General features: G+C 44.8%; 1 protein-coding gene across 1 annotated transcript; it reads right to left on the bottom strand.

Moving 5' to 3' along the window:
* Positions 1-143: 143 nt before the first annotated feature.
* LOC142959032 (rho guanine nucleotide exchange factor 26-like) lies at positions 144-25172 on the bottom strand. The gene is made up of 14 exons (XM_076100162.1): positions 23631-25172; positions 22545-22596; positions 22264-22406; positions 20203-20259; positions 19491-19651; positions 16663-16815; positions 16351-16480; positions 14461-14535; positions 14044-14133; positions 12281-12435; positions 7795-8004; positions 2224-2294; positions 1933-2037; positions 144-1565 (listed from the first exon to the last, which is right to left on the bottom strand). Exons 1-14 carry the CDS (start codon positions 25170-25172, stop codon positions 1423-1425), a joined length of 3087 nt encoding a protein of 1028 aa, XP_075956277.1. The 3' UTR covers positions 144-1422.
* Positions 25173-26186: the final 1014 nt, after the last annotated feature.

Here is a 26186-nt window from a genome sequence, read left to right as displayed (position 1 = left end):
CATTCTCATAAATATCTGGAAAAAGTGCCGCTGGCCGAAGGATTTATGTACATTTCTGATTAATCTGCACTGAATACCCAGAGAACAATGTTGAAAATGTAAAATGCATGTCATTGATCATTGAGAGTACATGACAGGCCCCAGGCAATTAAGCTTTTATTTTTTTAGTGGCTGAAATATATAAAGGTTGACTAAACAAGTTTCTACAATATAAATCTGTATCTCGGCAAATGTATGTTACAATTGGAGGCTGCTTTACATATTTACATGTAGACATGATTTACAATAGTTACAAGTACAGGAAGTGATTTGAAATAAAGATCAATTCATGCTTATGTGTGGTATCGCAGAGCTAATTTTCCCTGAGTGCAAATGCAAAGCTCCGTCCGGATGCCCATGTCCTCTGGGTGCTCTGCCCGCTACCGTCATACCTCGCCAGTTGAGGTTGCCATTCCGGCTGGGGCCGGAGCACTGGGGCTTGATGGATGGCTCTCTGACATTAACTGGTGACAAACAGCAAGGTAGAGGACAGATACTTAACCCGTGTGATGTCATGAGATTATACCTGGAACTGTAATTCTCAATATTCAATTAATGACTTATTCTGTTGACACAGTTCCATGGGCTTAAGACAAGTAGCATTGTGTTTGTTTCTTCTGCAGCTCAACGTACACCCTTCTGTATATCTTCTTGTAAACATCATGGTAATAGTTTCACTTGCTATCGGATGCTACTGAAGTAGCATCTGTTCTACACTAACCCACGCACTGTAAAGAAGCTGCCAATCCCACCGTCTTGCCTCATTATCCCTTTCACAACCAACATCTTCATAGTTGCATTGTTACTGGCAAAGCTCCTAGTTACACGGCCTGATGATCGTCATGAACAGAGCACACATCAGGCTGCCGTCATCTCCACACTATTTGGTCTACTTTACCTCCTATGGCGATACTGTAGTTCCAATTGTTACATAGCACATCACTAACGCAAAAAAAAAAAAAAAAATGTACATTTACACATTTCACACCGAAAGTTGTAAGTAGCGTGGTGTTGAAAGGAGTGACTCTGGCAGTGGGTGTGAAGTCTTCTTACCAACCGGGTAATTATTGAATGTGACAGATCCCACCCACACAGGGACCAATCAGCAGTTAAGGACATCTCTTCTTCTGTGTTCGCTTCTAAACTCCGACAGTATGCCTGATATTTAGTAGACGCTGAGCTGAAGTCTTAAAAACTATGTCTTCATCTGGTCCACTTGGTCCCTGAAGGCAGGTCACTGATGTGGTTACTGAACCCATTTGTTTGGGTTCGCTTCTTTAAAAAAAAAAGGAAGTTCACTGGTGAGTCAAAGGATCACTACCAGCTGAGAAAAAAAAAAAAAAAAAAAGCCCTCTGTGGTTTTAAGCACCGGGCTCATACGGCTCACACGTTGGTCTCCAACCCCTGTAGGCGGTCCATCCTCTGCATGTTGCGCTCGATGGTGGCCTGGCATGTGATTGGTTCGGCACACTCAGCGAGGAACCACCCCCTTTCTCCGTCGCGCAGTCGCTCGCCTTCATACCAGCCTAAGAGGAGAGAAATGGCACTGATACATAAAAAGTGAAGCATGTGTTGTTTCCACGTGATCTGCTTTTGATGCTCAATGCCGTCTGTTCTTTAACAGGAAAGACAGTTGCTATGGTCACTAAAATGGAGAGGACCTTTGGCCTCTGTTTGTTTAGGTTTAAGCCACATCCTCAAACATGTGTAAGGTCCATTATATAAGACAGATGGGTATTGAGAAAGACAGTTTATAAGAGCATGATAAAAGGACACAGTTGAAACGGGAAGGTGAATGAGGGGAATACTAAAGAGGTTGAGTGAAGCTATAGAAAGAGCTAGAGAACAAGAGAGAGTGAGAGAGTGAGAGAGAGAGAGAGAGCACTAACGTACCGTCCTCTACAGTCTGCGAGACCAGCACCACATCAGCCACCTGCAGGGACAACTCGTCTGGCTGCTTGGCTGTGTAAGTTCTGATCACCTCCACCTGCATGACATCTACAACACCCAAATCTATAAATCACTGGCCTTATTTGAATATATCAGAATGAACAAGCCAATTGTTTTAGAATCTATCTGAGAAAAGTCAGTTCATCAAATGACCACAGGGTGGTGCAACAGGCCTAAAGGAGAGTCCAGGCAGCCTTTTTTAATTCGGGTATTTGAGTGTTTGTGGCAACTTACTGGTTCTGTCCTGACTCTTGTTGTTGTTGACATTCTGGCCCAGGGCGCTGATCCATCGAGCACGCTCATTCCTAAAAGCACACATTTCAGCACATGAAGTTCTGGCTTTAGTCACTTCACAACTCCTAAAACCTGACAGTGCTGTGAGAGTTACACACCTCTCTAATTGTGGTTAAGGTGAGGTTAATTATTTTGAGCTTCTAATACAGATGTGGCACATGCTGCGTCACAGCGGTTTTGAGAACATACGCAGCTATAAAAAGGACCGTCACATGCCGACAGGCTATTGAGGCAAATGGATTACTTAGTCGCTCAGCAAGTTTTGCCTCCTCCCTCCTCCCTCCTCCCTGTCCCCCGTCAATGAGAGAACAGAGGTGTGTTTTTCACTCACAGAGAACTGAGGAGAACAAGCACAAGGCCGATTCCCAGGAGGGTACAGAGCTGCTTTTGCTTTCTCTCCCTCTTGTGCGTTTCATGGGAAAGAAACAGTGGGTGGAGTCGCACAGGTCAAGTTCCACGAATCTCTCCCATTTCACCTGTTCTCATAGACTACAGAAGGGGGGCGAGGATTTGGAAAGAGTGGGAGAGATAATGGGGGTTCAGGAAATGAACCAGATGGGGTTATGTAGGCCCCCTCTGACTCAGCACCGTTGGCTTGAATCATGGAGATCGGTACAACATGCCCAGAGAATCAGACTGAGAGCGGGACCCTCTTCCCAAAGGCACTAATGGACCTTGAATGGGCAAGTCCCATGAGTCAGACCTCATTATTGTGTTCCCATTGTACACATGCCGTTTTAATCCTTTACCGGACGCACAAGCTGTAACAAGCGGAGTCACGTCAGCCTTCCACAACTAATTGGACTGTATGAAATCACTATAAAACCTTTAAATACAATGATTAACTTAGAGCCATCAACATGCATCCACAACACAATATTATGACTGATAAAACTGTGACTTTTGGAGTCCAAGGATACATTTTACAATCTCAAATCAACACTTTATCATGACAATCCTCTCTCTTTGGTACCCTCTACCATGTTTAATCATTTACCAGTCATTTTAAATATGTCCTGGTGTAGGCCATAGGGTTCCTAAACAACTACCCATTCTTAAATTATTTATTTTGTGAGCCATTGCATTCGGTGATGAAGCAACACTTGTTTATCTTCAAGACAAGTGTCTCTATGAGGCAGCTAACTTCATGCTAACTTTAGCAATGCAGCAATGACTATGCTAACATGCTGATATTTGGCAGGTATAATGTGTGCCATGTTATCTTGACAGTCTTAGTTTAGCATGCTAACATTTGCTACTTCGCATTAAACACCAATTACAGCCGAGTCGGTTGGGAATGTCATTAACTTAGTACGTATTTGGTCATTAACCAAAGTATCTGCTGTCATTCTGAGAGTAACATGACCTCATGGCAAACCTTCCAATAGTTGCCGCTAGAGGAAAAGTGCCCGCTAACTTCTCCGCACTGAATGCGCAAAGTCCTTCTAACAATCCGAGCCGCTCCGTGGGAAAGGCATCTGTTAGTCGCTGCACTCGACAGCTGGACACGCATGCCGACAGATTGATGTGCACATACACAACACACCATCATGCCTAAAGATCTGAAATACTTTATCGGAACTATGAATGCACATGTATTGAATACATCGAGCACAGGCAACCACATGTGTTTGAGAAGCACTTAACGGTTATCTGTGGAATGTGAGGCACATACCAAAGGGTAAGGGTAAAAAAAAAAAAAAAAACAGCCGTTGAAATGCAAGTGTTCATGTGTGTTTACATGCAGGCATGTGAATACTGCATATGCACAAACAGCAGGTGCGGTAAAGCTCCCTTTGCCTTTAACCATTCATCCCAACGTGCAAGGAAATGCCAAGAGTCATAAATCTGTTGTCAAAGGTTCTCGCTTAACCTCTGAAAAGAAGAGAGGCCTTGCTGCTGCACTATACAACCTCTTTCCCACAAGCAGATAAAGAGCGGTGACAGCATCTCTCCATCGTCTGCCAACTTAAAATCACCACCAGACCACTGTTTTTTACACCCCCCCCCCTCGCCCTTTTCTGCACACTCCTATCAAATAATTTACTCTACCTAGTCCCTCGCTTCTTTCCACTTAACCACAGGTCACCTTCTCCTCTCTGACCGGAGCTCACCAGCCAGGGAAACTCCCAGGCAGAGAGAACAATTCCCATCAGCAAGTTTCTCGTTATCACATAAGCAAAAGCAGACTTGAGTAAGATAATCAAAAACAACAACTTAAACGAAAGCAGACTGAATCTAAAGTAATGCCAAAGTGTGCAACAGAAGTACAGACTCCCCTCTCCGGTTGGGGCGGTTACGTAACCGGTGCTGCTTTGTGTTATAGCTGCATATCTGACTAACAGAACTGTTTGGCTGCAGACTTCTGTAGCTGCTCTGTTCCACTAATAGAGAAGCGCAATTCACTGACTCTGGACAGGACACAACATCAGGGTCATGGGGAAGACGCACGGACATGTGCGCACCAAACAAAAGGGTACAGAGAAAGAGGAGGAGGACACGGACAGAAAGCAAGAGAATCGCAGACGCTACACAGGCGTCCTTGTACCATCTCCGATCCAGCTGTCTGAATTCCTGATGTATCGTGTCACTGCCGTGGTCAAAGATCAGTCTATTGGATGCAGCTTCTTAAGACCTCACACAGTGATACACAGACGCAGGTATTGCATGAGCTTAACTGAACTGAAAGTGGAAATGCCCACACTGACCAACATGAGATGAAGTCCATTTCTACGGTTTCATTTCCACAAAAAAACAGACCCGCCTTCGGTCAGAATGTGTGGAATTTCACATTGTAACCCGACTTGAGTTGTACTGAAATTCAGCGTTGAAGTAAAACAATATAGGGATGTGTATGCAATACAGCCACTATTTCTTCCCAAGCAAAACGATGCATTTATACCTGCTTTAACTCATTAACAGAGGAGCCATGCACAAAGTAGTCCTGCAATTTTATAGTCTTTCCCTTTTGTATTGTGACAACAAGAACAAATCAGGAGGCTGTCCGGTCCTGTACTTTTCTCTAATTTTGGTAATTGAATTGGTTTTGTCGAACAACACAAACAACTTAAATTCGACACCTATACCTCTAAATGTATTCTAAATTTTTGACATGATTATATAATAAAAAGAGATTGTTGACGCCATGCCTGACTTACTCAAAAATAAGCAATTTGAGGTCGTCATCCGGGGCTCATGGAACTTGTGATATGTATGTTTGTCTATTTTCTGATGCTTTATACACTTAAGGAGTATTGAAAATAATAATTGAATTGTGAAAATATGAATTAGTTGCAGCCCTATTCTCTTATAACAATGGTATAGCCTCCGTATTGTCCTCTCTACCTCATTCAACTCTGATAGAAGCCCAAAATAGGCTGGCTAATGTAACACCACGTCCATGTGTCATGCTGGGTTAGATCACTAGATTGGGATGAATGGCCGAAAGAGGAGGAAGTTATTCTGGTCCCCAAAAACAAAGAGCAGACACTGGCTGTCTAAAAGATCAGACGCGGGACTGTGAAGAAGAGGAGGGGAGGGTGAGGAAACAGGGGGGCGTGGGGGGGGGGGGGGGGGAGGGGTAGTCGTGGGAAACAGCCCACCTAACAATGGGCCGCTGCTAGGCAACAGCTTAAACAATGCCTAGCAACTACCGTATCAATGGCTAGTTGCCAGGGTCTCCTCTCCTCGGCTTATTCAGTACTACAGTGAGCGGAGCGCTGCACTCACATACATCATTACATCGTCGTAGAGGGGCCCCAAACTCAAGATATCAAGAGTGGGAGTCGAGGGGCTTTCCACAACGACACACACACACACACACACAGAGGACAATGGGCAGTTCGATGTGGAGACCCCCTCATGTATACATCGGCAGCACATATAAGTCATGTCACAAAGATTCCCTCCCGCACAGGCCCATGACAGTCACACTTAACACTATTACTGCTGTGGCTTTGTCAGGTTTCACTGCATGGGGGTTAACATCAGTGGACCAAACTGCTATTCAACAACAAAACAGATTTTAAATTCCAATTGCAAATGGGAACAATGTCACGCTCCATCCTTGGGCAGCGCTATGCCACCACTGACCAAAATCAACCACAGAAGACACCTTAAAAACACTCAAATCCATGGGATTTAGTAACATAAAGACGTGCAAACAAGACAACTACATCCGAGGCTGAGAGGCAGTAAGATCAGCAGTCCCTACGCCAGAGGCCTCTCCCTACTCCTGCTGGCACGGGAGCTTTTAAGCACTTCCTTGATTGCTGCACCATGTACTGAGCTGCTGGTAGGAGGATGTTTAATTACCATTGATTGAATCCTTTCTATTACCTTTAACAATAAACATTTTAAAACTGTAGTAAAATAGTCATATTGAAACTTTTACAGATTATAAATTACACAATATGTACCTGTGGAACATTCAGCTGATGCAAAAGAAAGAGTTAAGAGACATTGAAAGGCGGTGTTTTGTACAGTGAAACTGAAAACCACTCCTCTGTAATGAGAATACAGAAAGCGGTTCTCGAACTACACAGGAATGAGGCGGAACTGGCCCTGTGCATATGAAAACACTCTTTAACAAAGCCTTCAACCACACAAAATAATTACAGTGAAAACTCCGTGTGTGTGTGTGTGTGTGTGTGTGTGTGTGTGTGTGTGTGTGTGTGTGTGTGTGTGTTTGAGCTTGCCTTGCGCATTTGTGTCCGTGTGTGCACATGGACTGCAATTTCTATCGCTAACCAGAACAAATAAACCCTGAAGGAAGACCAATATACGACAGGTCCTCTTTGTTTGTGCGGGTTATATAATCTATACAACCTCGCGTTTCACTCTGTTTGCTGTGCAAAGAGAGACAACACAGCTACAGACATGCATATCAAGGAAGCTCAAACCAGCAGACTGTGTTTCTACATCAGAGTAATCACATTTACGCTGCTCATGCAAAACATGTCAGCTACAACCAGCAGTCTTTAAACAAAGAGAGATGCTTTCCCCGGAATAGATGGTTGGGGCTAGAAGATGCTCAGTCAACAAAACACTTATCCGGTACAGCCGGACTGTGTTACAGGACGACGGCAGACAGTGCGACTAATAAACTTCCTTTTCCCTAGATCACATAAACAACAAAGCAGTCAGGCTCAGGCTGTGGCTTGAAAATAGATGTAACGAAATACCCCTGTGACTTTTCATGGTCCAAAAAGAGACTCAGGAATAAGAGCTCAGGAGAGAGGATAATGGCATTTCCTTACTTCAAAGTTTAAAAGCATATTAGAGCACATAAAGGAAAGATAAGGGAGTAGGAGTCGTGTTTCAGGGAGAAGAGAAGGACCTGAGCTCTGCTCTTTTCACAGGAAACCAAACTATCAAACCTTAAGTGTACTTTGACCTACTCATGCATGTACAAAGATGCAGCGGTGATTGTATCAGTGACTGAACACACAAGTGATACAAAAACAGCACAACAAAGAGGGACAACGGTAACAAAATAAAAAAAACACTCACAGCAGCTCCGTCCCCAGGACCATGGGCACCGTTTCGCCGGAGTGGTTGCTTCGGAAACGCAGACGGAAAAAATGGTTGGCGCCAGCTTGCCGTGAGCTCAGCATGCTGGCGGTGCTTCTGACCGGTGACAGGTTGAGATCCTCGGGCTGGCAGGAACCCACCCAGATCTGGTCCCTCAGCGCGTAGTCGATCACAGTGTAACTCTCCTCGCTGAAAGAGACGCAAAGCTTTAATACGATCGTACTTACTGCATTTAATTCAGTGGCAGTCACCAGATTCAGTCAAGTAAGATGTATTTAAGACATAAGTTTTGGTGACGGAGGAATTGACAAAAGTCAAATCGTACTCGCTCAAAAACTATTTACCTGGAACTGTATCCCACCAGCCAATGTAGTTAGATACAGATGCAAATGATTTTAGGAGGTTAGTAATCAAACAGATGTGGCCTTTCTGAATTTTTTGGAATGACTTATTTGTGCTTTAGCAGTCTGCTGAAAGCCCCAATCCACAATTGCCATAAAGCCCCCTTTCACACTACACCACCCACCCACTCCCTCCCTCTTGCACATCACATTTAAGCTCATTGTTTTCAGTGGAGATTTAGTTTCATGGTACCTCAGCCATTCAACCCCTGAGAGGTTGCAGACTGTGTAGTTAATCAAATTCACCTGGATTAATAAATCAGCTGCCACATTAGGTCTCTAGATTCTGTGCCGGTGAAAAGTCCAATCATTCATCCGTCTACATGGCCTCACACTAAATCAGCCGCCCTCTGGTTTCTTTCGTACATGCCCACATTTCCCACGAGTACCTTTACCATGACCCTGTGTCTAGCAGTATGGAGCGAGTGAGAAACATCTGGAGCTGATTGTGAAACATGGTACCTCTCATACGGCACTGAAACCTGGAGAAAAAGGTTGTGTGTGTGTGTTTTTCATAGTGCTCTGAAGAGCAGGAGCTTAAGTCCAGCCGACACGTGTTTCATCGACATGAGACTGAAACAGCAGCTGAGCTGAGAAGCTACCGGACACCGCTAGCTTCTTGTAAGCCAGCATGTCCATTAGTGTGCTGAACACACAAACACAAGAATGGACAACGGTAGCGGTTAAACAAGCAGCGGTGAACAGTTGATCTGTCCGTGTCTTACTGTCTCGCTCTTTCACTTACACACACACACACACACACACACACTCACACTCACACTCACACTCACAGGGTCACGACTGGTTGGGGAATCCAGTCACGGTCGGGAGGCTCTCAACAAGGTTCGACTGTTACCCATCAGCCCCTATTGTCCACCAATCAATCAATAAAAGCCTGTTGCCCACAACCAATTAGACTTCTTGGAAAAGGGGAAAGAGAGTTCAGGGAGAGACGGATCAGACAAAAACAGAAGGAGTGGATGGGAAAGCGAGCACGATGTATTTACATTGAAGCTGCTTCCAACTGTAGCCACAAACTGCTCTCTGCATCAGGCTAACCACACCGACCCGGAGCTCAACAGAAGAAGTTGACATTTCGGGAAATACAATTATTTGCTATGTAAATGCACAGTTTAAGTTGTTCCTTAAGCGTAAAACTCCTTAAACTGTGCACTTAAAAAGGGAACAGCCCTGGAAATGCCCCTTAAGGTGAAAATTCAAAGTTGTTTTGTAATTTTGAAAGATTTTTTTATTTACCCCCGACACCGTGCAAAAAATAAAAGCATAAATTAATGCATCTCCATGTTTGTCGTCATCATTTATTTTCACCTGAAACATTTAAAGACCTTTATGTGAACCAAAATCCTAATGGTCCCATCTAAAATAAAACTAAAAATACACCCAAATACTGTTCAGGGGTAACATAAGAATCGAGGGTCGTTAGGGTCGTCACCTCTTTGGCTCCTGACAGCCCTACAGTCGAAATGCCTGGAATGCCATTAACATGACGCTAGGGAATGGGATGGGTGGGGAATCTGCAAGTTTGAGGGGTAGGTGGGTATACAGTGCTGGGTTATTGCTGAATAGGGGAATGAAGGTGGGAAACAGTTAAAATATGTCGAAATGTGGGAGAGAGTGTTAGAAACTGATACAACAAGCGAAATAATCTATCCAGTGTTTGGCCTCCTCATAAGCTACTTACACAGAAACAAACTTGCTGGAATGAAAATCCCTCTGCCGCTAGAGATAGCGTAGGCATCTACCACACTCGCCATCACAACTGTGCCAGTTACCGTCTTCCTAGTGTACAACCAGTTCTTCAACACAACCCGAGTTCACACAAATCCTCTGAGAGATGTTGAGATACAACTCCAAGTCAAGCATGCAGGCAGACATGCATGCATGCATGCATGGACACACACACACACACACACACACACACACACACACACACACACACACACACACACACACACACACACACACACACACACACACACACACACACACACACACACACACACACACACACACACACACACACACACACACACACACACTTACAGCATAATGTTCTGGTGCAAAGTACAGTAGGATTGTTGAGACTATGGCATAGTCAAACAAACAGAGGGAAGAAACAAAACAAGAACAGAAAATGTTGGGATTATAGGCTTGCTTGCACGCACACACACACACACACACACACACACACACACACACACACACACAAAGAAAGGATTGACAAAAAAACAAAACATAAGGTCATGACTACGAAAAAGAAAGGGAAAGGACAGAGAGAGAAAAACAAAGAAAGAGAGATGAAGACTTTAACAGTACTGAAGGTTTAGATGATGCCCAGCATCACACAGGAAAAAGGGGGGGGAAGTGAAGATGAGAGAGGAGCCAGCTGGTGTGGACTCGGTGTTATGCAAGTGTTCCTGTGAGCCAGAGAGCAGCAGATCAAAACTTTCCCCGCTGCGTGACAATAGCCCAGTCTGACATGGGCTTGGTTTCCAAGGGCCAATTTCATTTTGGATCCAGTTCGAAGTTGACAAAACAATGTCTGATTTACAGCAATACAAATACAGAGAATTGCAGCAAATCCCCACATTGGAGAGCTAGAGCTAGAGCTAGATTAGAACTAGTTTTGCATTTGTGCTTAAAAAAAATTATCAAAATAGTTGCCATTTGACTTTACCAATACAGATTTGAAAGATTTTATATTTGATGAGCGGACACAATACAAGATTCATTTTCAGTTAAATGCTATTGAACCTCAACCAATGACAACACACTAACCATAAGGATTCCCAACCAAATAAAACAGGCGAGCACGCTCCCTTTCTTCTGAACATATTTGATGTTTAGTCCTATAAAACTGAAGACATTCTCAGGTCATAGGGATGATTTTTGTCTCTACTGTGTAAGTGCCGTGGCTTTTGACCTTTTGCCCACTTCCTTCTGGTGTTCATGGTCCTCCTTAAAATGTATGCTGAAAAAAAAAAAAAAGAGACAAGAAGCAGCCGAGAGGATTCAAGCAAACAACATTATTGCATTTGGCAGCAACCTTCGGTTCGCTGATTGTAAGCTATCCCCCCCAACGCACTCCAAGTCATGATGACAAGGGGAAAAAGCTATTACACCGTTATGTCTATGACCGTGCTGTGCCTGGCTAGCCTCGTGGTACCCCTGGTGCGTTTTTGTTTTGATTACTGCAGATGGAGTAGTGTGCCACAGCAGGGCTGCCAATATTATAACAGCGTCTCCTAATACACACTGTGTTCCGGAGCACTCCCTTTCCCAAATCCCTCTTCCAAACACAGGCCCGACACCACACACTGCTGGAGTATGCGGTCCCTGGATCAGATTCCCAGAAAAATATCACATGGAATGTTTCCTTTCCTTTTTTTAATGATTCTTAGGAAATCGTAGTTTTTGCGAGTGGCGGGAAAATCGTTTCCAGACACAGAGGGGAGATGGCCGGGAAGGGATTTTTTTTTTTCTGGCAAAAATAGACACACTTGTGTGCGCAGACCCACACTGCACGCACACAAATGAAAAACACACCATTTCAAGGAAGTCCTCTTCGTGACTCTTTTCATAGTGTTGCCTAAAACTAGAGGAAACAGAGGAGACTCACTAACAAGGCTGCCAATAAGCAGGTCTACTAGCTCCAGATGATGCATGTTGAGACCTTGACAACATTCAGAAAAACAGGCTCAGGCTCAAGATGCCAAGTCGCAGCAGGTTAAGATAACTGCACCTGTTCAGCTTAATAAACACAAACATAAAGCAGGGGGGGGGCAGCGTGGAAGATCAGTCTAATTGTACAGTGCATCTAAGGGTGTTATTCCCAATATCACAAAACAAGTTAAAACACGAGGATGGGGAGGACAATAGCACATGCCCTGCTCTCAGGGTCTTGGCCATGTGCTGTTCATACACTCTCACACAGTGAAAACCAACGGCTTATGATTACAATTTCACCCGCAACATGTCAGAACAGGTAAGTTATGAGAAGTGCCTGCACACTTATGCCACATTTACACCAGAACCTGACTTACCTCTTCTTCCTAGTGACAATGAAGACGTCATTGAAGAGGAAGAAATAGACCTGTTGCCGTGACGTCCGCTTGAGGAAGATGCCGTTGTCCTCCACAAATGCTGTCAATTCTCCTCTCTTTACCATCCACCTGGAGGAGGAGACCAGCGGGAAGGGCTGGGGGGGGGGGAAATGAAAGGGGATGTGAAGAACCGGAAATAGCAATACATCTAACCATATAAAAGGAATTCAAAATATCTGAAATGTTGCTGCCGTCAGGAATTCCTGAATCTGTGTTTGCCTGTGTGAACAGCTGGCCATGCAGACTGAGAATATGTTCGCGAGGCATCTGTGAATCCCAAATGTGCCAACAGCTATTTTCCCACACTACTTAGACACACTTCAGCCTGCCAAGCCTGCATTATGTGTATAGATACTCGCCAAGCGAGTGACAGTGGTGTATTGCAAGTCAGTGCATGACTGTATAAGCCCATGTTCTATTTCATTGTTACCGACCGCCATGGGCAGTTTCTTAACACCGACTATCTTCCGTCTCATGCACAACGAGGTGGAGTGTTTATATCAACAAAGTCACTCGGATGACCCCAGGCACTTGTACGTTCTGGTGTCATCCACAAGATAATTCCTTTTTCATCATCTCACTTACACAGGCTACTGTGGTAGCAAAGGGAAGGCCGATGCATCCAATCCACCCATGATCGAGTTGGTTCTAGTGGAGGGTATTGTCACAGTGCCAGCTTCAGCCAATCTCTTTACTGGGTACGATGAATTTTGTCTTACTACAAAACATAACTACAGCAAGTTGTAGCGCCACGTCAGCCTCTGTTTTGTTTACATCTTCTTCCCCATGAGATCACGTGAGAGGGATCACGTGAGGTGGTGCATTGATCCAGGCTGAACCCTGGCAGCCATGCAGCAAAATTTGGACTTGAATATGCCGGCTATTGAGCCTACTGTTGCTTCCCTCATAGTTTCCCCCGAAGAGGCTCTGAAGCTGGATGCCAGGTGCCCTCAATCCCAATGTCAGGTCACAGATGAACTGCTTTCCAAGGCTTATGATACAGCGCTGTGCAAGGGCCGTATCGGCAACTCCGTCTCAGATTCTCTGCAGCAGGATACTTTCGATGCGTCCTCCAACAAACTCAGCAATGCTTCATTGCAGGCGTTTGCTCTAATGTCAAGGGAACTTGGGCGTCTGATGTTCAGGCTTGCTGGTGCAGTCACCCTTGTCAGAGGCATGTAGGAGGACCTCTGTACTGTCCCAGTGGAACCAAGGGAGCTGTTCGGTTTAGCTGCTCTACAGACGCTTAAGTGGACCGTCCAAGCCAATCAGACCAGGCAGCAGTTCTCGGGTCCTCTCATGTACATGTCCCTGCCCTGAGGCCTAGGGGTCCTGGATCTGCCCTTTAAGGCCACTCCCAGACACCACCTCAATCCAGTGGCCACCATGGGTCTCAGCGCCCCATTAAGAGGCTGGTCCACTACCATCACAACCTTGCCCGCTTGCCCCCCAGGGTAACCTCGGAGCCTAATAGTCGCCCACCAAAGCAAAGCCTTCAAAGGCTTTGGGGTGTCACTCTCATGCACAAGATGTGTAGACAGCTCTTGTTACCTCTTATTACCAAGCTAAGCTAGCTGGATGCTTCATATTTAAAAGGACCCATATGAGAGTGGTATTTATCTTCTTATTTAACTCTCGGCAAGATACAGAATAAGCACATTGCCAATAAAGTACAACTTGTGTGTAACAATTTGTGTCCATACCTTGATCTTGAACTCCAGCTGAGAGTTGATGGTATACATCATCTCTGTCCTATCCATTGTGCGAGCTCCCTCATTACACTTTCTTACCACCTGCACACACACACACACACATCTATTAATCACAATGTACAGTTTCCTTCTATTTTTCACATTGAATCTATTAATTGAATGCTGCATGATATGATGATAGCTAAATCATTCCTTGATTGACGTGCTTATATCTCGAAGTAGAACTTAGAGAATTTCAAGCTTAACCCTCGTCTCCTTTGTCTAAGGCAAGTCTCCTGAGGCATAGCATCACTATAGAAACATATATTAAATAATATGTATAAATGCGCAGATACAAATTCACAAAAATACAAAAACATAAAATCCAGATTGCATAACATTTGTGGTTGACCCTTTAAACCCACGAACCTTGCTGACTGCTTGTAAAGCCTTCTTACACTCTTCGTATTGTGTGGAGTCTTTAGGTGTCTTCTGACAAATTGTCTGCAACACAGATAGTCAGGGATCAAATCAGTTATACTACTCTGTAATGGAATAAACCAGCTGGCAACGGTGGCGCATGCAGATGTGGCAGCCGGTAGCTCCCACAGACTTCTCTACATTAATGACAAAAATACACTCATCAACATCAGAAAAGAAAGTGCGAGGATTGGAATAAGTGCAGCCTCTCTTGAGACGATCATCGGCCACAGAATCATCCGACCACTCAGCCGGCCCGGCCGTACAAAATGCCATCGGAAGCGGTGTGATCGACCTAGGGAACGGGGGACGAGAGCTGGGAAAAGCACTAAACAGCTTGGGCCTACGGTTATTCCCAGCCTGCTCCTAGCTAAAGCCCGGTCGCTGGAAAATAAGATGGATGAAATAAGAATCAGGCTGACCCAGCAACCGGAGACTGTTGTGCACACATCTTTACAGAAATCTGGCTTCATGATAACATCCCGGATCAAGCTATTGCACTAGATGGGCAGACTGAATACCACGCCAACAGACTCCAATAGGAAGAGGGGAGGTGGACTGCGTCTTTTGATGATTGGTGATTGATGGACAATGTTCCCCGAATTTTGAATGCTAAGCCCACTCCTGTTCACGCTGTACACCCACAACTGCTACCCCAAACATGAAGAGAACTCTGCTGTGAAGTTTGCAGATGACACTACTACCATCATCGGCTGGATTACAAACAACAATGAAACTCCATATAGAGAGGACATCAACATCCTTGCAGAGTGGTGCTCAGAGAACAACCTACTGCTCAACGCCAGTAAAACCAAGGGGCTGATTGTTGATTTAAGAAAAAAAAAAGGAGACAAAGATGCACAAAGCTCATAAATGGCTGCATTTCTTAAGGAAACTTAAGAAAGCAAAATTCCGTTGCCAAGGTCTTGTCAACTTTTACAAAGGAGCAATAGAAAGCATCCTGACTGCAGGAGGAGGGCTCTACAGTGGGTGATTACAAGCGCCCAGAACATCATTGGCACCCATCTACTGAGCATCGGTGAGAAGAGGGGCCTATCCCTAAGGGGATATTAAAAGACAAAACCCAGCGCAGCCACAACCTGTTCACCCTGCTGCCGTCTGGAAAGAGATACAGATTAATCAGCTGCCGAACCACCAGACTTCAAAACAGCTTCTTTCCTCTTGCTGTGAGACTCCTTAATTCATCCACCACACTACATATATAATATAGTTTTTTTTGTTGTTTGTTTTCTTTCCTATGTAGCATATTGGGACTTCAATGTAAATTTCGTTGTGCAACCCTGATGTACAATGACAAATAAAAACCACTTGTAATATTCTTGCACAAAAGCACACAGAACAATAATTTGCAGCCATGCAAACCATAATCAAAACCCTGAAAAAATACTGATGCACAAAGAGAGCTGTGGGAAACAATGAATTAAAAACCAAACTTTCTCAGGATCCAAAAGCCTCTGAGTGTACAAGCATAAACCCCATAGTCCCTATGGAGACACTGAGGGAGGACGGGAGAGAGGGGGATGAACGTAGAGCAAGGGAGAGGTAGAGAGAGAGGGACAGTAGGGACAGAATAACGTGGTGCCAAAGAAAGCATGAAACTGAAGAAGAGGAAGAAAAAAAGCATTAAACAAAAGAGGAGAAGAGTAAATCAGTTAAAAGATTATCGAGGAATTATTTAGGATCACACAAACATCTTTGAGGTCAGAACACACCCCATGTAGAATTAGTCAGGGTAGTATGAATAAATAAACTGTTGCGCAAGAGTCAAAGTCTTGTTATTCCAAAGCTCATGCTACTTCATGTCTTTAATGCACTCACATCCATGAGTAGGGGGAGGCGCGTGATCCTCTGCATGGGCAGGATAAGGAAGGAGATCATGGGGAGGTTCCTGCAGTCTGGGTGGCTCTCTATCCTGGTCAACACCTCCTTAAAAACTGGATTCTTGGACCTGCAAGAGAGGACGGAGGGAGTTTGGGTGTTCAGAAAGAGGAGTAAGTGATATAGAGAGAGAGAAAGAGGAAAAACAAGCGCAAACCCTCTTGGTTCACAGTGTCAGAACAGTCATGTTGGATCAAATCCATGAGAGATATGATAAGAACATCATTTGTGTAAGTCTGCTCGGTCACTCACACTAGCCTCTGCAGGGTTCTTTGCTGGTAGACCTCGTTGGAGCAATATGTGACAAAGGGATCGAAGTTGGACTGAGCATGCTTATCAACGATGTCGCTAATGTCGTCGATCACAATGTTCTGTTGGTGTCTCTCCTCCAATTCCTTAAAGAACCTGAGTACAGGATGAACAAAGGTTAGTTTAGTCAGGGATTCATAGCGTACATGGCAACAGCTTGAGTCACAAGCATTAAATCAAGAGTCATCCCACACGGGGGAAAATATATGACACAATGACAGATATGAAGGCAGGAAGCAGAGACGACACCTTTCATCTAAACCCGCTGTGAGATCACAAAAGAGGAACTCCCCGCCTCTTAAAATAGACACAGCCTACCATTAACCATAACACAGAGGTTTTTCCTCTTCCTGAGCTCCACCAGATGGCCCGTTTAACGGCACGCCACATGACCAACTTCAAGAGAATAAGTGTTTTTGCATGCACGATCCAAGGTGACAAACAGGAAGGTGTCGCACAGACACAGGACGCTGACCTTGACCAGTTGGACAGAGTTTGAGCTCATCTGTAAAAGCACCTCTAGTGCCCCCTCCCATCCCTACCTACTCCACACACTGTGCTATGACTATTTATGGGAAACAACCATTTAGCTTGTGTCCATGCCTGACGTACTCTTTGAACTATGACCTTTCTAACTAAGGAATGAGCCTACAGGATAACAGAGAACAAACGCATGTTGCTTTGTCTTCTGGCCCATGTCCTAAAGGTGTATTCAGGGCTTTAGCGGGTCAAAGCTGCTCAAGTTCAGGCCGGGCTCCTTCCTGGGGCAAAACTCACTCTACCCCAAAACAGCATGCCGTCATGAGGGAAGAGGTCAAGGGAGAGGAGTTAAATCAGGGTGAGAAGAAAAGGAAAGAGTTTTACCAGATACTGGTGAACATACTGAAAAATACAAATGTATCAGCCTCCCAGTCAGCTTGCCTCGGCATTACAGCACGCTGCTGCAATTATAAAGTATGTTATGGCCATGAATGAGGTATGTCCTATTGCAGCCGGGCTGCAAGTGAAATACAATCAGTAAAACACCTGTATGTAAAATCATCATTAGACTACACAGGAGCCTGCAGTTGGAGTAATATTTCTGCTATTTTCTTTAGAGAGGCTAAATTCAAAGCAAGACTATCTGTTCCAAGTAAAACATGTTGTTTAACTAGTGCTACTGGCCGACTTATATCTTAAGAGCTGCTGTCCCTCCGTCTCCATGCCCCCCCCCCCCTCTCTACTCCCTGGGGCCCAAGCAGGTCTCCTTACTTAGGTGGGGAGGGTAAAGTATCGCATTAATGTGGGTGGCCTGTGTATAGGAATGAGAAAGGGGAGTGAGATGGGCTGCAGCACGTCTGAACACAGGGAGGAATTGTTAAGGAATTTACAGATACCACCATTCATGCAAAGTGGGAATGAGGTGTAAATAAATGTACAAAATAATGTCCATGTTCATCCACATCTGCTTAATAAGCTGCAGAAAGTGTATTGTTTGTAGAAGCTGTATGATTTGTAGCAGCTGTTTTGCCTTCATGGTATATTGTATGCCATGAGGAAATCTTTCTCTCTGAGGCGGAGGGCTGCTGTCCTCCTGACATGGAATCCTTTAACAAATGTCATGAACAGTTGCAGAGGGAGTGAATGCTCTCTGGGTAAACTTACGACCTAGGCAACAGAAAGACTAAGGCTAGCTCAACCTCATTCCACGCTCAGATTTATTAACCCACAATATAACCCCGAAAATGTGGTGACAACTTGTTGGCAGTAAACGTGTGGCTATGGGAATGTGAAAAGAGTGTAAACCTTGGACTAATTGGGGAATCTTTAGTCCTTAAAGCAGGATTGTTGAATGATACGAGACCGCTGCCACGATCAACAGTGATTTCAGACCAGCATATTAGGCTGACTGACATGGACATCACACATTAAACAGTCATATTATAGTTGCACTTCAGGCCATTATCATACTGAATAGTAATTTTATAAAAAAACATAATGAGGAATGATACCACAGTTAAAAGCACAGTCACATATGAGCCTAACAAAGAACACGTGGGCTCAGAAACTCTTCCGTCAATCATTTGTAGAAGTAGCCCCGTACAGCGCAGTAATTGCTGAGGCAGCACAGTTTTCACCAGTCTCAACTTTCACGGCCTCTCATGCATGAGTGTTTCAGTTTATGGGACCATTGGAAGTTCATGGTTACATTGGCCATGAATGTCAAATCATGATGGACGGGTAAACTCAGAGGGCTCATATGCAGCAAATTTTGGCCATTGCAATTTTTTTATTTTATTTTTTTATACGCTCGCCTAAAAATACTGGCAAAAACTGGCACATGCAGTCTACTTGTGAGCTCGCTCAAACAGCAAGGAATTCACTCAATTTGCCCCGCAACATGTGACCACACATACACACAGAAACCTACAAAGCCCTTGGACACAACTGAAAACAACTCTGGCGGAATCTATATAAAAAAATAAAAAATAAAAAAATAAAAAAACATACAGTAAACAGTGGTAACAGACACACACCCCTCATGGAATGAGTGCGGTCTACCAAGTGCTGTTAAATAAGAAAATCATCTAACTCATTAACAAAACCACAAACCACAAACACTGATAGACGTTTGGGAACATGCAAGAGCAGCATAAATCAACCAACACTTATCATAAGTCCTCGACACCAAAAAAAAGTTCTAGAAACATACACCGAGTGAAGCAAACATGACAACACACAGCAAGAATACATCGGATGATCTACAAAAGCAACACAACCGCAGCACTTACTTTTTGCTAGCCTCACAGACGTCGGCGATGTTGGAGAAGAGGTGGTGGTGTTCGGTCTTGGTCATGGCCTCGCTGAGCTCCGCCGAGTTCTTGAACATGCGGATCAGGATCTCCAGACTGTGGAGGTAAGAGTGCTCCGACGAGATCACCTCAAAAATGGCCTATTGAGGAGCAGGAGAGAGCAACAGGTAGGGAACAAAAAAAGACTCATGTTTTTATTTCCACAACAGTTTGATACATCCATTAGTGACTTTGCTTGCTTCAGTTACCTCACTAGGTCCTGACTCACTCACTGCTTTATGAGATGGGCTCAGTCACCAACATGCTTGACATACATGTGCTCTTCAATTATGCTGGTATGCGCATGAACAATTCCATACCGATGTGATCACCGATCTGTCACTGAATTTCATGTTTATACTCATTCGTCTTGTCATTCTTAATATGACAGGGATTCAGGTAAATATTTAGTGGAACATCCGTCGTCCTCCCATTTACAAAGCATCTGCTTTAATGATATAATAGTCCATGATGCGTGTGTTTTAATGTGCTCTTTTAATGGGTATTTAATTGGTCTGGAGTTTACAGAGACCAAATGGACAGCTGTACTCCCCCAGGTGCTTAGCAACTCTTAACTAAGCATGCAAGTAGCCTCAAATTGTATTTTTCTCACTCTGAACCCAAGCGTCAAAGTGTAAAACATGATTCCTACCTCTTGTCTTTTGCGTTCCTCCTGATTCATCCGGTCAGAAAGACCACTTTTCTTCACCTAAACAGATGGAAAAAAATCATGAAAAGATTTCAAATACAAAGTCACACTTGTTTGACTACTCTGCATTTGTAGCAGGGGTGTGTGCAATGTGTGTGTGTGCGTTTGTTTGTGTGCCACCGTTGTCCTCACACACAAAGACAGGAGCACTTTGCATACCGCACTGAATAGAGAGGCAATGAAGATGTTGTAGGAAATGGGAACAGAAAGAACTTCACTGAATAAAGAGGCGAGTGTAGAAATAGGAAATTTGTTTAAAGCAAAAAAAAAACAAAAAAACTCTTGGGTCATTTGGCTGAACACATACGGTTAAAAGGAAAGTGTATGTGTGCGTGTTGGTATGTGGCTGGTGAGATCTGGTCCAGAAATATTTTAATAAGATTGAAACAAAGCAATCTTTTGGAATTAAATGGGTGTGCAGTGCCATTACAATATTCAGCCTGTGGCTGAAGGTAAGGTCGAGTAAAAAGCATGCCTCTGTATCCTGTTCCACCAAATACAACCACTATGACCTGGGGCACGTTCACATTATTATACCAGATCACACGTATAGGCAGAAATACAAAGAGGCCATCTTTCCACTAGCTTCTCATACGGTTTTGAACAAACAAACCCACAGCAGACCAAACGTCTTTTGTGGTTCTTTCTTTGGACTCCTTTCACACATACATCAGATTCCCTTCTATCAAACCTTCGACACCATATCAGCAAAATCAGCTTTCAATATAAGGTTAGGTTTTAATGAGCGAGCAACCATGCACCCTGTCATGCCAACTGAACTTTGCCCTGTTCCGCAGTTTCCCTGGGTGTGACTGAAACACAATCAAACTACGCCTTATTATTTTTCAGCTGAGTTTATTTTTAAGCTTCAATCCATATATCCTAGCTCCAATGAAGCTTCACCTTCTGAAACCACAGAGGGTGGAAATGATTCCTGGAAATGTGTAAATCCAGGGATGTGACATTTCATCCAACCCTAAATGGCGAGAGGTGCCAGGTTGACAGGAAGAGAAGGGAGGAGTCGAGTGAGATGAGACTTGTCGGAAAGGCAAGACTCGCACGTTGACAACTTGTACAGCTGGTTCTCGGCTCGACTGGAACTAAACTTATTTCCTGACACAACAGGATAATAAAAGTGTCATGCCAGCATGTTATTCAGAATGTAAAGGATCCCCCAGCGTTACATCATGTATTGTCTGGCCAGACAAATGCACGGCAACAGACCCACAGCTGTAAAGCAGTGTGGTCTGGTCAGCTATGTAACGTTGCACCATTTCTCCCCTGTGTCTTACTCGTATACACAAGAACAAAAACGATGCAACATGTTCTGAATGTTTTTGACTTCAAATCCAATCTCCCATTTATTGGAGTCCGAGTGTATATCATTCTCTGCTCAGCAATTTCAGAACTAATCTTAATTGCCTCCTTCTACGCCCTCGCCTGTTGTCGCTCCCACACTTTCCCTCCTCAACAAGTAAACAAACAGATGGGAATGCCTAAGTAGAAAACTAAATTATCTTATCCTTCTCCTCTGTATTCCTCTATCCTTCCAGTCCGATCCCAAACTATATTGCGTGATGTAGAGCCACCGCACTTCTGTCGAGGCAACATTTTAAGCATATTTGCAGTCTGACGAATGTGTAGCGTTTGCCGACACACTGGCATTAGGCCCACCAGTGCTTGCAAGACTTCCTGTGGGTCTGGCTGACTGTCTGCCTCCCTGCCAGCCTCAAGTCCTCAAAGAAATGCTCCTGCACTCCCTGATAAACAGAGTGAGGGGCAGAGGAAGGCAGAAGCAGTGGGAGGATGGTTATGGACTGTGGCCAAACTGGATATGACGGCATTCTTCGGAGCACTAGAATTCCAAGACTCCATAGCCAAAGCACTTAGTGCATACTGTACGTTTGTCTATGTACTGAATGTAGAGAACGAGTGAGAACCATATGAGAAGAATGGAAGCTACCACAAGTGTGCATGTGTCTGTGTGTGTGTGTTATGTCTGACCACGCTGAGTTGGCTCCAGGAGGTGCGTATAGGTCTGTACTGCACCACGATGCCGTTATCGGGTTTGGGTTCTCTGGAGTCGGCATCCTCATCTGAGTCATTATGCAAGGCCTTCTCCTGGTAGTTCTGGTACAGCTCCTCCTCTGAAACAGACATTATTTTGTGGACAGAAAAGATCCATCATGTTGACGTTTTAAAACAGGATGATGTGTTTCGGTTGAGAAAGACAGAAAGGCAAAAAAAACCATACATTAAAGTAGTAAAATGAAGGGTTTTCTCACCCTCACTGTCAAACGTCCGCTGATGGGTTAAAACTTTCTTCTTGTCTGCACTCTGTAAGGAAAAAAGCAACACAATTGTCATGACTTGGACAAACTCTGAGGGGCGGAGGAGGCACACACACAAACTTTAATTGAAATCGGCCTCTGTATCTCTGTCACCTGTCCGTGACCTGCTGACCTCCTTCACTGACCCCTGTCTAATTACAGAGCCGTTGTGTATGTGTGGGCATGGTGTCACATTACGTCATGTCTACCAACAACAACCACATTAATTGTTTCCTTGTAAGGCCTTGTCTGCTGCTGAGTTTGTCCCACAATACTCAGGCTGTGTTGTCATCTTACAATTTAGACTTTACCCCACAATACTGAAGTCGTATCAATGCCATCTTTGTGCACAATCACATACAAAACCATCAGATGGATTATGATTAACGGAGTCAAGAAATCTTAATCTGTTTTAACAAGAAGAACAAAAAAACAATTAACTATCTACAGGGCTGTATGTGTGCATTGATAGAACAGCAACAGGCCTTTGCTTTGCAGATGAATGCCAACATTGATTTCTTTGTGCATTCATGTCTCTAAAACTTGTTGTATAGAGCTGGTCAGGTATGCTAGAAACATTCTATATGGGCAACAGAAAATCAAACCCAAACATGTACAAAATAGCAAGCCAGACCTTAAAAGACACACTCTATGTTTGCAATATTTCAAGCACCTGGACGCTCCGTTTTTATTGCGGTTGACGCCCAAGAAAGGTCCAAAACACAGCAAAACGAAAAGAAAAGAGAAAATACAGCCAGAGGGCAGGGTCATTGTAGCCAAACACTTCCAGTGGTAATAAGTGATGATTGAGAAGGTTTATTTTAGTATGAGTCTATACATTGTTTTTAGGAACATCCTACTCAATGTGCCTTTACCACATTAAGGTAAATGTCTTTTAGTTTTTAATTGTCTCAAGAAAAATCCATTAAATTAATAGCTTTTCATGGTGTCCTCCAAATTGCTCCTGCTCCTATAAATTGTGGGAGATTTCAAACCATTTTTCTTTAAGAGCAACAGTGTTTGTTTCTTGAATGCACCCACCTTGTTTTTCCCCGTGCTGGTAGACTTTGCATTCCCAGGGCTAGCAGGCTTTGTAATCCTGGAGATGGCTGATTTGGGTGTCCCAGGGCCGGCAAGTTTGGGTGTCCCAGGGCCGGCAAGTTTGGGTGTCCCAGGGCCGGCAAGTTTGGGTGTCCCAGGGCTGGCAAGTTTGAGTGTCCCAGGGCTGGAGGGCTTTGCAGTTCCAGGGCTAAAGAGGCTTGCAGTGCCAGGACTTGCTGGGCTGACTGGTGAAGCCGTCTTATCCTCATCTAGCCATCTGATGACAGGCTGGGACAACCGATGGGCCTTGGGATCTACCGATGGGACCTCTAAGTCTACTCCACTCTCCACAACTGCCCTCCGATAGGAAGTACTCCTCAGGCCTCTTTGTAGTGTCCCCGTGCTCTCAGTTTCCCCATCTGTCCCCTCAGCTTGACCCCCTCCTGTAGAAAAGTAGGTTCCTGTTTCTACCATGCTGAGGGCTTTCAACGCTCGCTTGGAATTATCCAACCCCAGCAGCCCTGTTAAACCTTGGCCTTGCGGCTCAGGGGGCGGCACCTTGCTCTGCCGAATATCGGATGCCAAACCCTTGGGAATTAGCTGCTGGGTGCCCATCTTCAGGGCAGCGGGGCTGTGGGTGCTGAGGACGATGGAGGGGGAGGGAGAGATAGATGGGGAAAGTGAGGAACAAGCTGAGGTTGAGGAGATGGAAGAAGAGAAAGACGCATGCCTGGTGTTCTGTGAGGAGTCAGGCGACAATGAGGACGTTCTAACGAGCGCTTGTCCTCTGTCTGCTGGCGATGGGGAGCGTGGGGTCGGGGGGTCTGAGGAGGTAAGGGAAGAGAGGGAGGGGATGCTGGACGTGGAGCTGTGGGAGGGGGTGGGGGTACGCCGGGCTGGAGGAGAGGGGCTGGATGCAGACAAAAGGGAGGAGAGTTCTTGGGAGTTGTAGTTGTTGTTGTTAGGAGTGTGTGGAGACAGGACAGGAGAGGAGTTAAGAACAGCTTCAGATGAGGGTGAACTCATCTCAAATGCTTTCTGGTCTTTCCGTGAGCGCAAGCTGAACGGGCTGGACATGTGTTTCTGGGGGTCCTGGAGATGCTTTTCCTGCCATACTGTCACCCCATTGCTGGTTTTCTGCCCATCTCCATTACACACTCTATTGTCCAGTGTGGCGGATCTGCCATCGTCAGACCTAAATTTTGACAGTGAGAAGAGTCCGTTGGAGAAGTGCCCGATGCTAATGCTTCGGACAACTCTGGATTTCCTGGAGGGTTTGTGCAGAACGTGCTTCAACACCGTAGTGTTCTTGCCCCAACTCGGGGGAGTGACCACAAGCCTTTCAGCAGGTTGGCTCAAGGTGAAGGAACACTTCTTGTCCTCCACAGGGAAGTCCGTCGTCGTGACCCCATTCATGTGGTAACTGAGGGGTCGCGGTTTTGGTTTGCTTGAGTCCTGGGGGGGTTTATAATTGTCTGTGCGGCGTCTCCACAATGGGGTGATGTTTTTATTGGACAGATCCACATCGTTGCCGATATCCATGGTGCTAGATCGCCTGTGACCTCTTCACTGTCCGTGTCCAAACCAACAGGTCCCAGTGCAAACACTGCAGTCCTGTAGAAAACGGATCTCACCCCTAAGAGTAAACAAAAAGAAGAGGAGCCAAGAGCTCAGTGTCCAATTTCACCAAGTTTACTCATTAACAGAGATTCAGTGCCGATACTGGAGGCCAAACTTCAACAGCGCAAAACAGAAGCCAGGCCAGTGAAGACAGCTGGTAATCCTTTTGTATATGTTCACTGTGGTGGAATGGCCTTATTACAAGCACAAAGCAGACAGGATATTGTTTGCTGTGAGCAATCATTGTAATATTCCAAAATGGAAACAACAGTGAGTTTAGAGAGGATTGTTTGTGTGGTTTATCACTTAAACACCAAACACTCGGAACTTGCATTTCTGTTCATGTGTATAAACATCGCTACATAAGCATGCTACCGTTATCTGCACAGCAGAGACAGAGATTTAACTGTAGAATAAACTGCTTTCCCAGTTATCGCTACATTGACTGTCCAACGTGCTGGGCTCAACCAGTGCTCAACTTACCTCTAATCAGTGGATCTGCTGCAGAATGCGGTCATTGTACCTGCGCTGTCGTAAAACAAACCTCCTCTGGTCGAATAACAACGGTCAGTGGGCTTAATCCAGCATGGTGTCGAGTCCAAGTGAAGTTTGTGAAACCAAAGTCGGAGCCGCCAAGTCACTGGGAAGTATTATGTGGTCGACTGGAAACTCGTGTGCGCGGCGGTGAGCGCGTCTGAAGCGCTGCTCTCAGTGAGTTGCACAGTTTCTATGAGGAGGAGGAGGAGGAGGAGGAGGAAGGGAGGGAGGGGAGCTGAACAGAAGTGGGACTGGAGCAGAACTCCCAAATTCACAGAAACTCACCTCCGGTACTACTTGAAGGCGTGGTTATAGTTTGTTTAGACGTGACGCCTCCACTTATTTTAATAAAGCTTCACAATGAGATGACATGATTATCTTCTTCCCAAGTTGTTACAT

Source organism: Anarhichas minor, unplaced genomic scaffold (genome assembly GCF_050575085.1).
Source record: "Anarhichas minor isolate MPS153535 unplaced genomic scaffold, ASM5057508v1 ptg000026l, whole genome shotgun sequence".
Classification (NCBI taxonomy): Eukaryota; Metazoa; Chordata; class Actinopteri; order Perciformes; family Anarhichadidae; genus Anarhichas; species Anarhichas minor.
The sequence above is the reverse complement of the archived record's forward strand: the minus strand, read 5'-3'. Positions and strand labels throughout refer to the sequence as shown.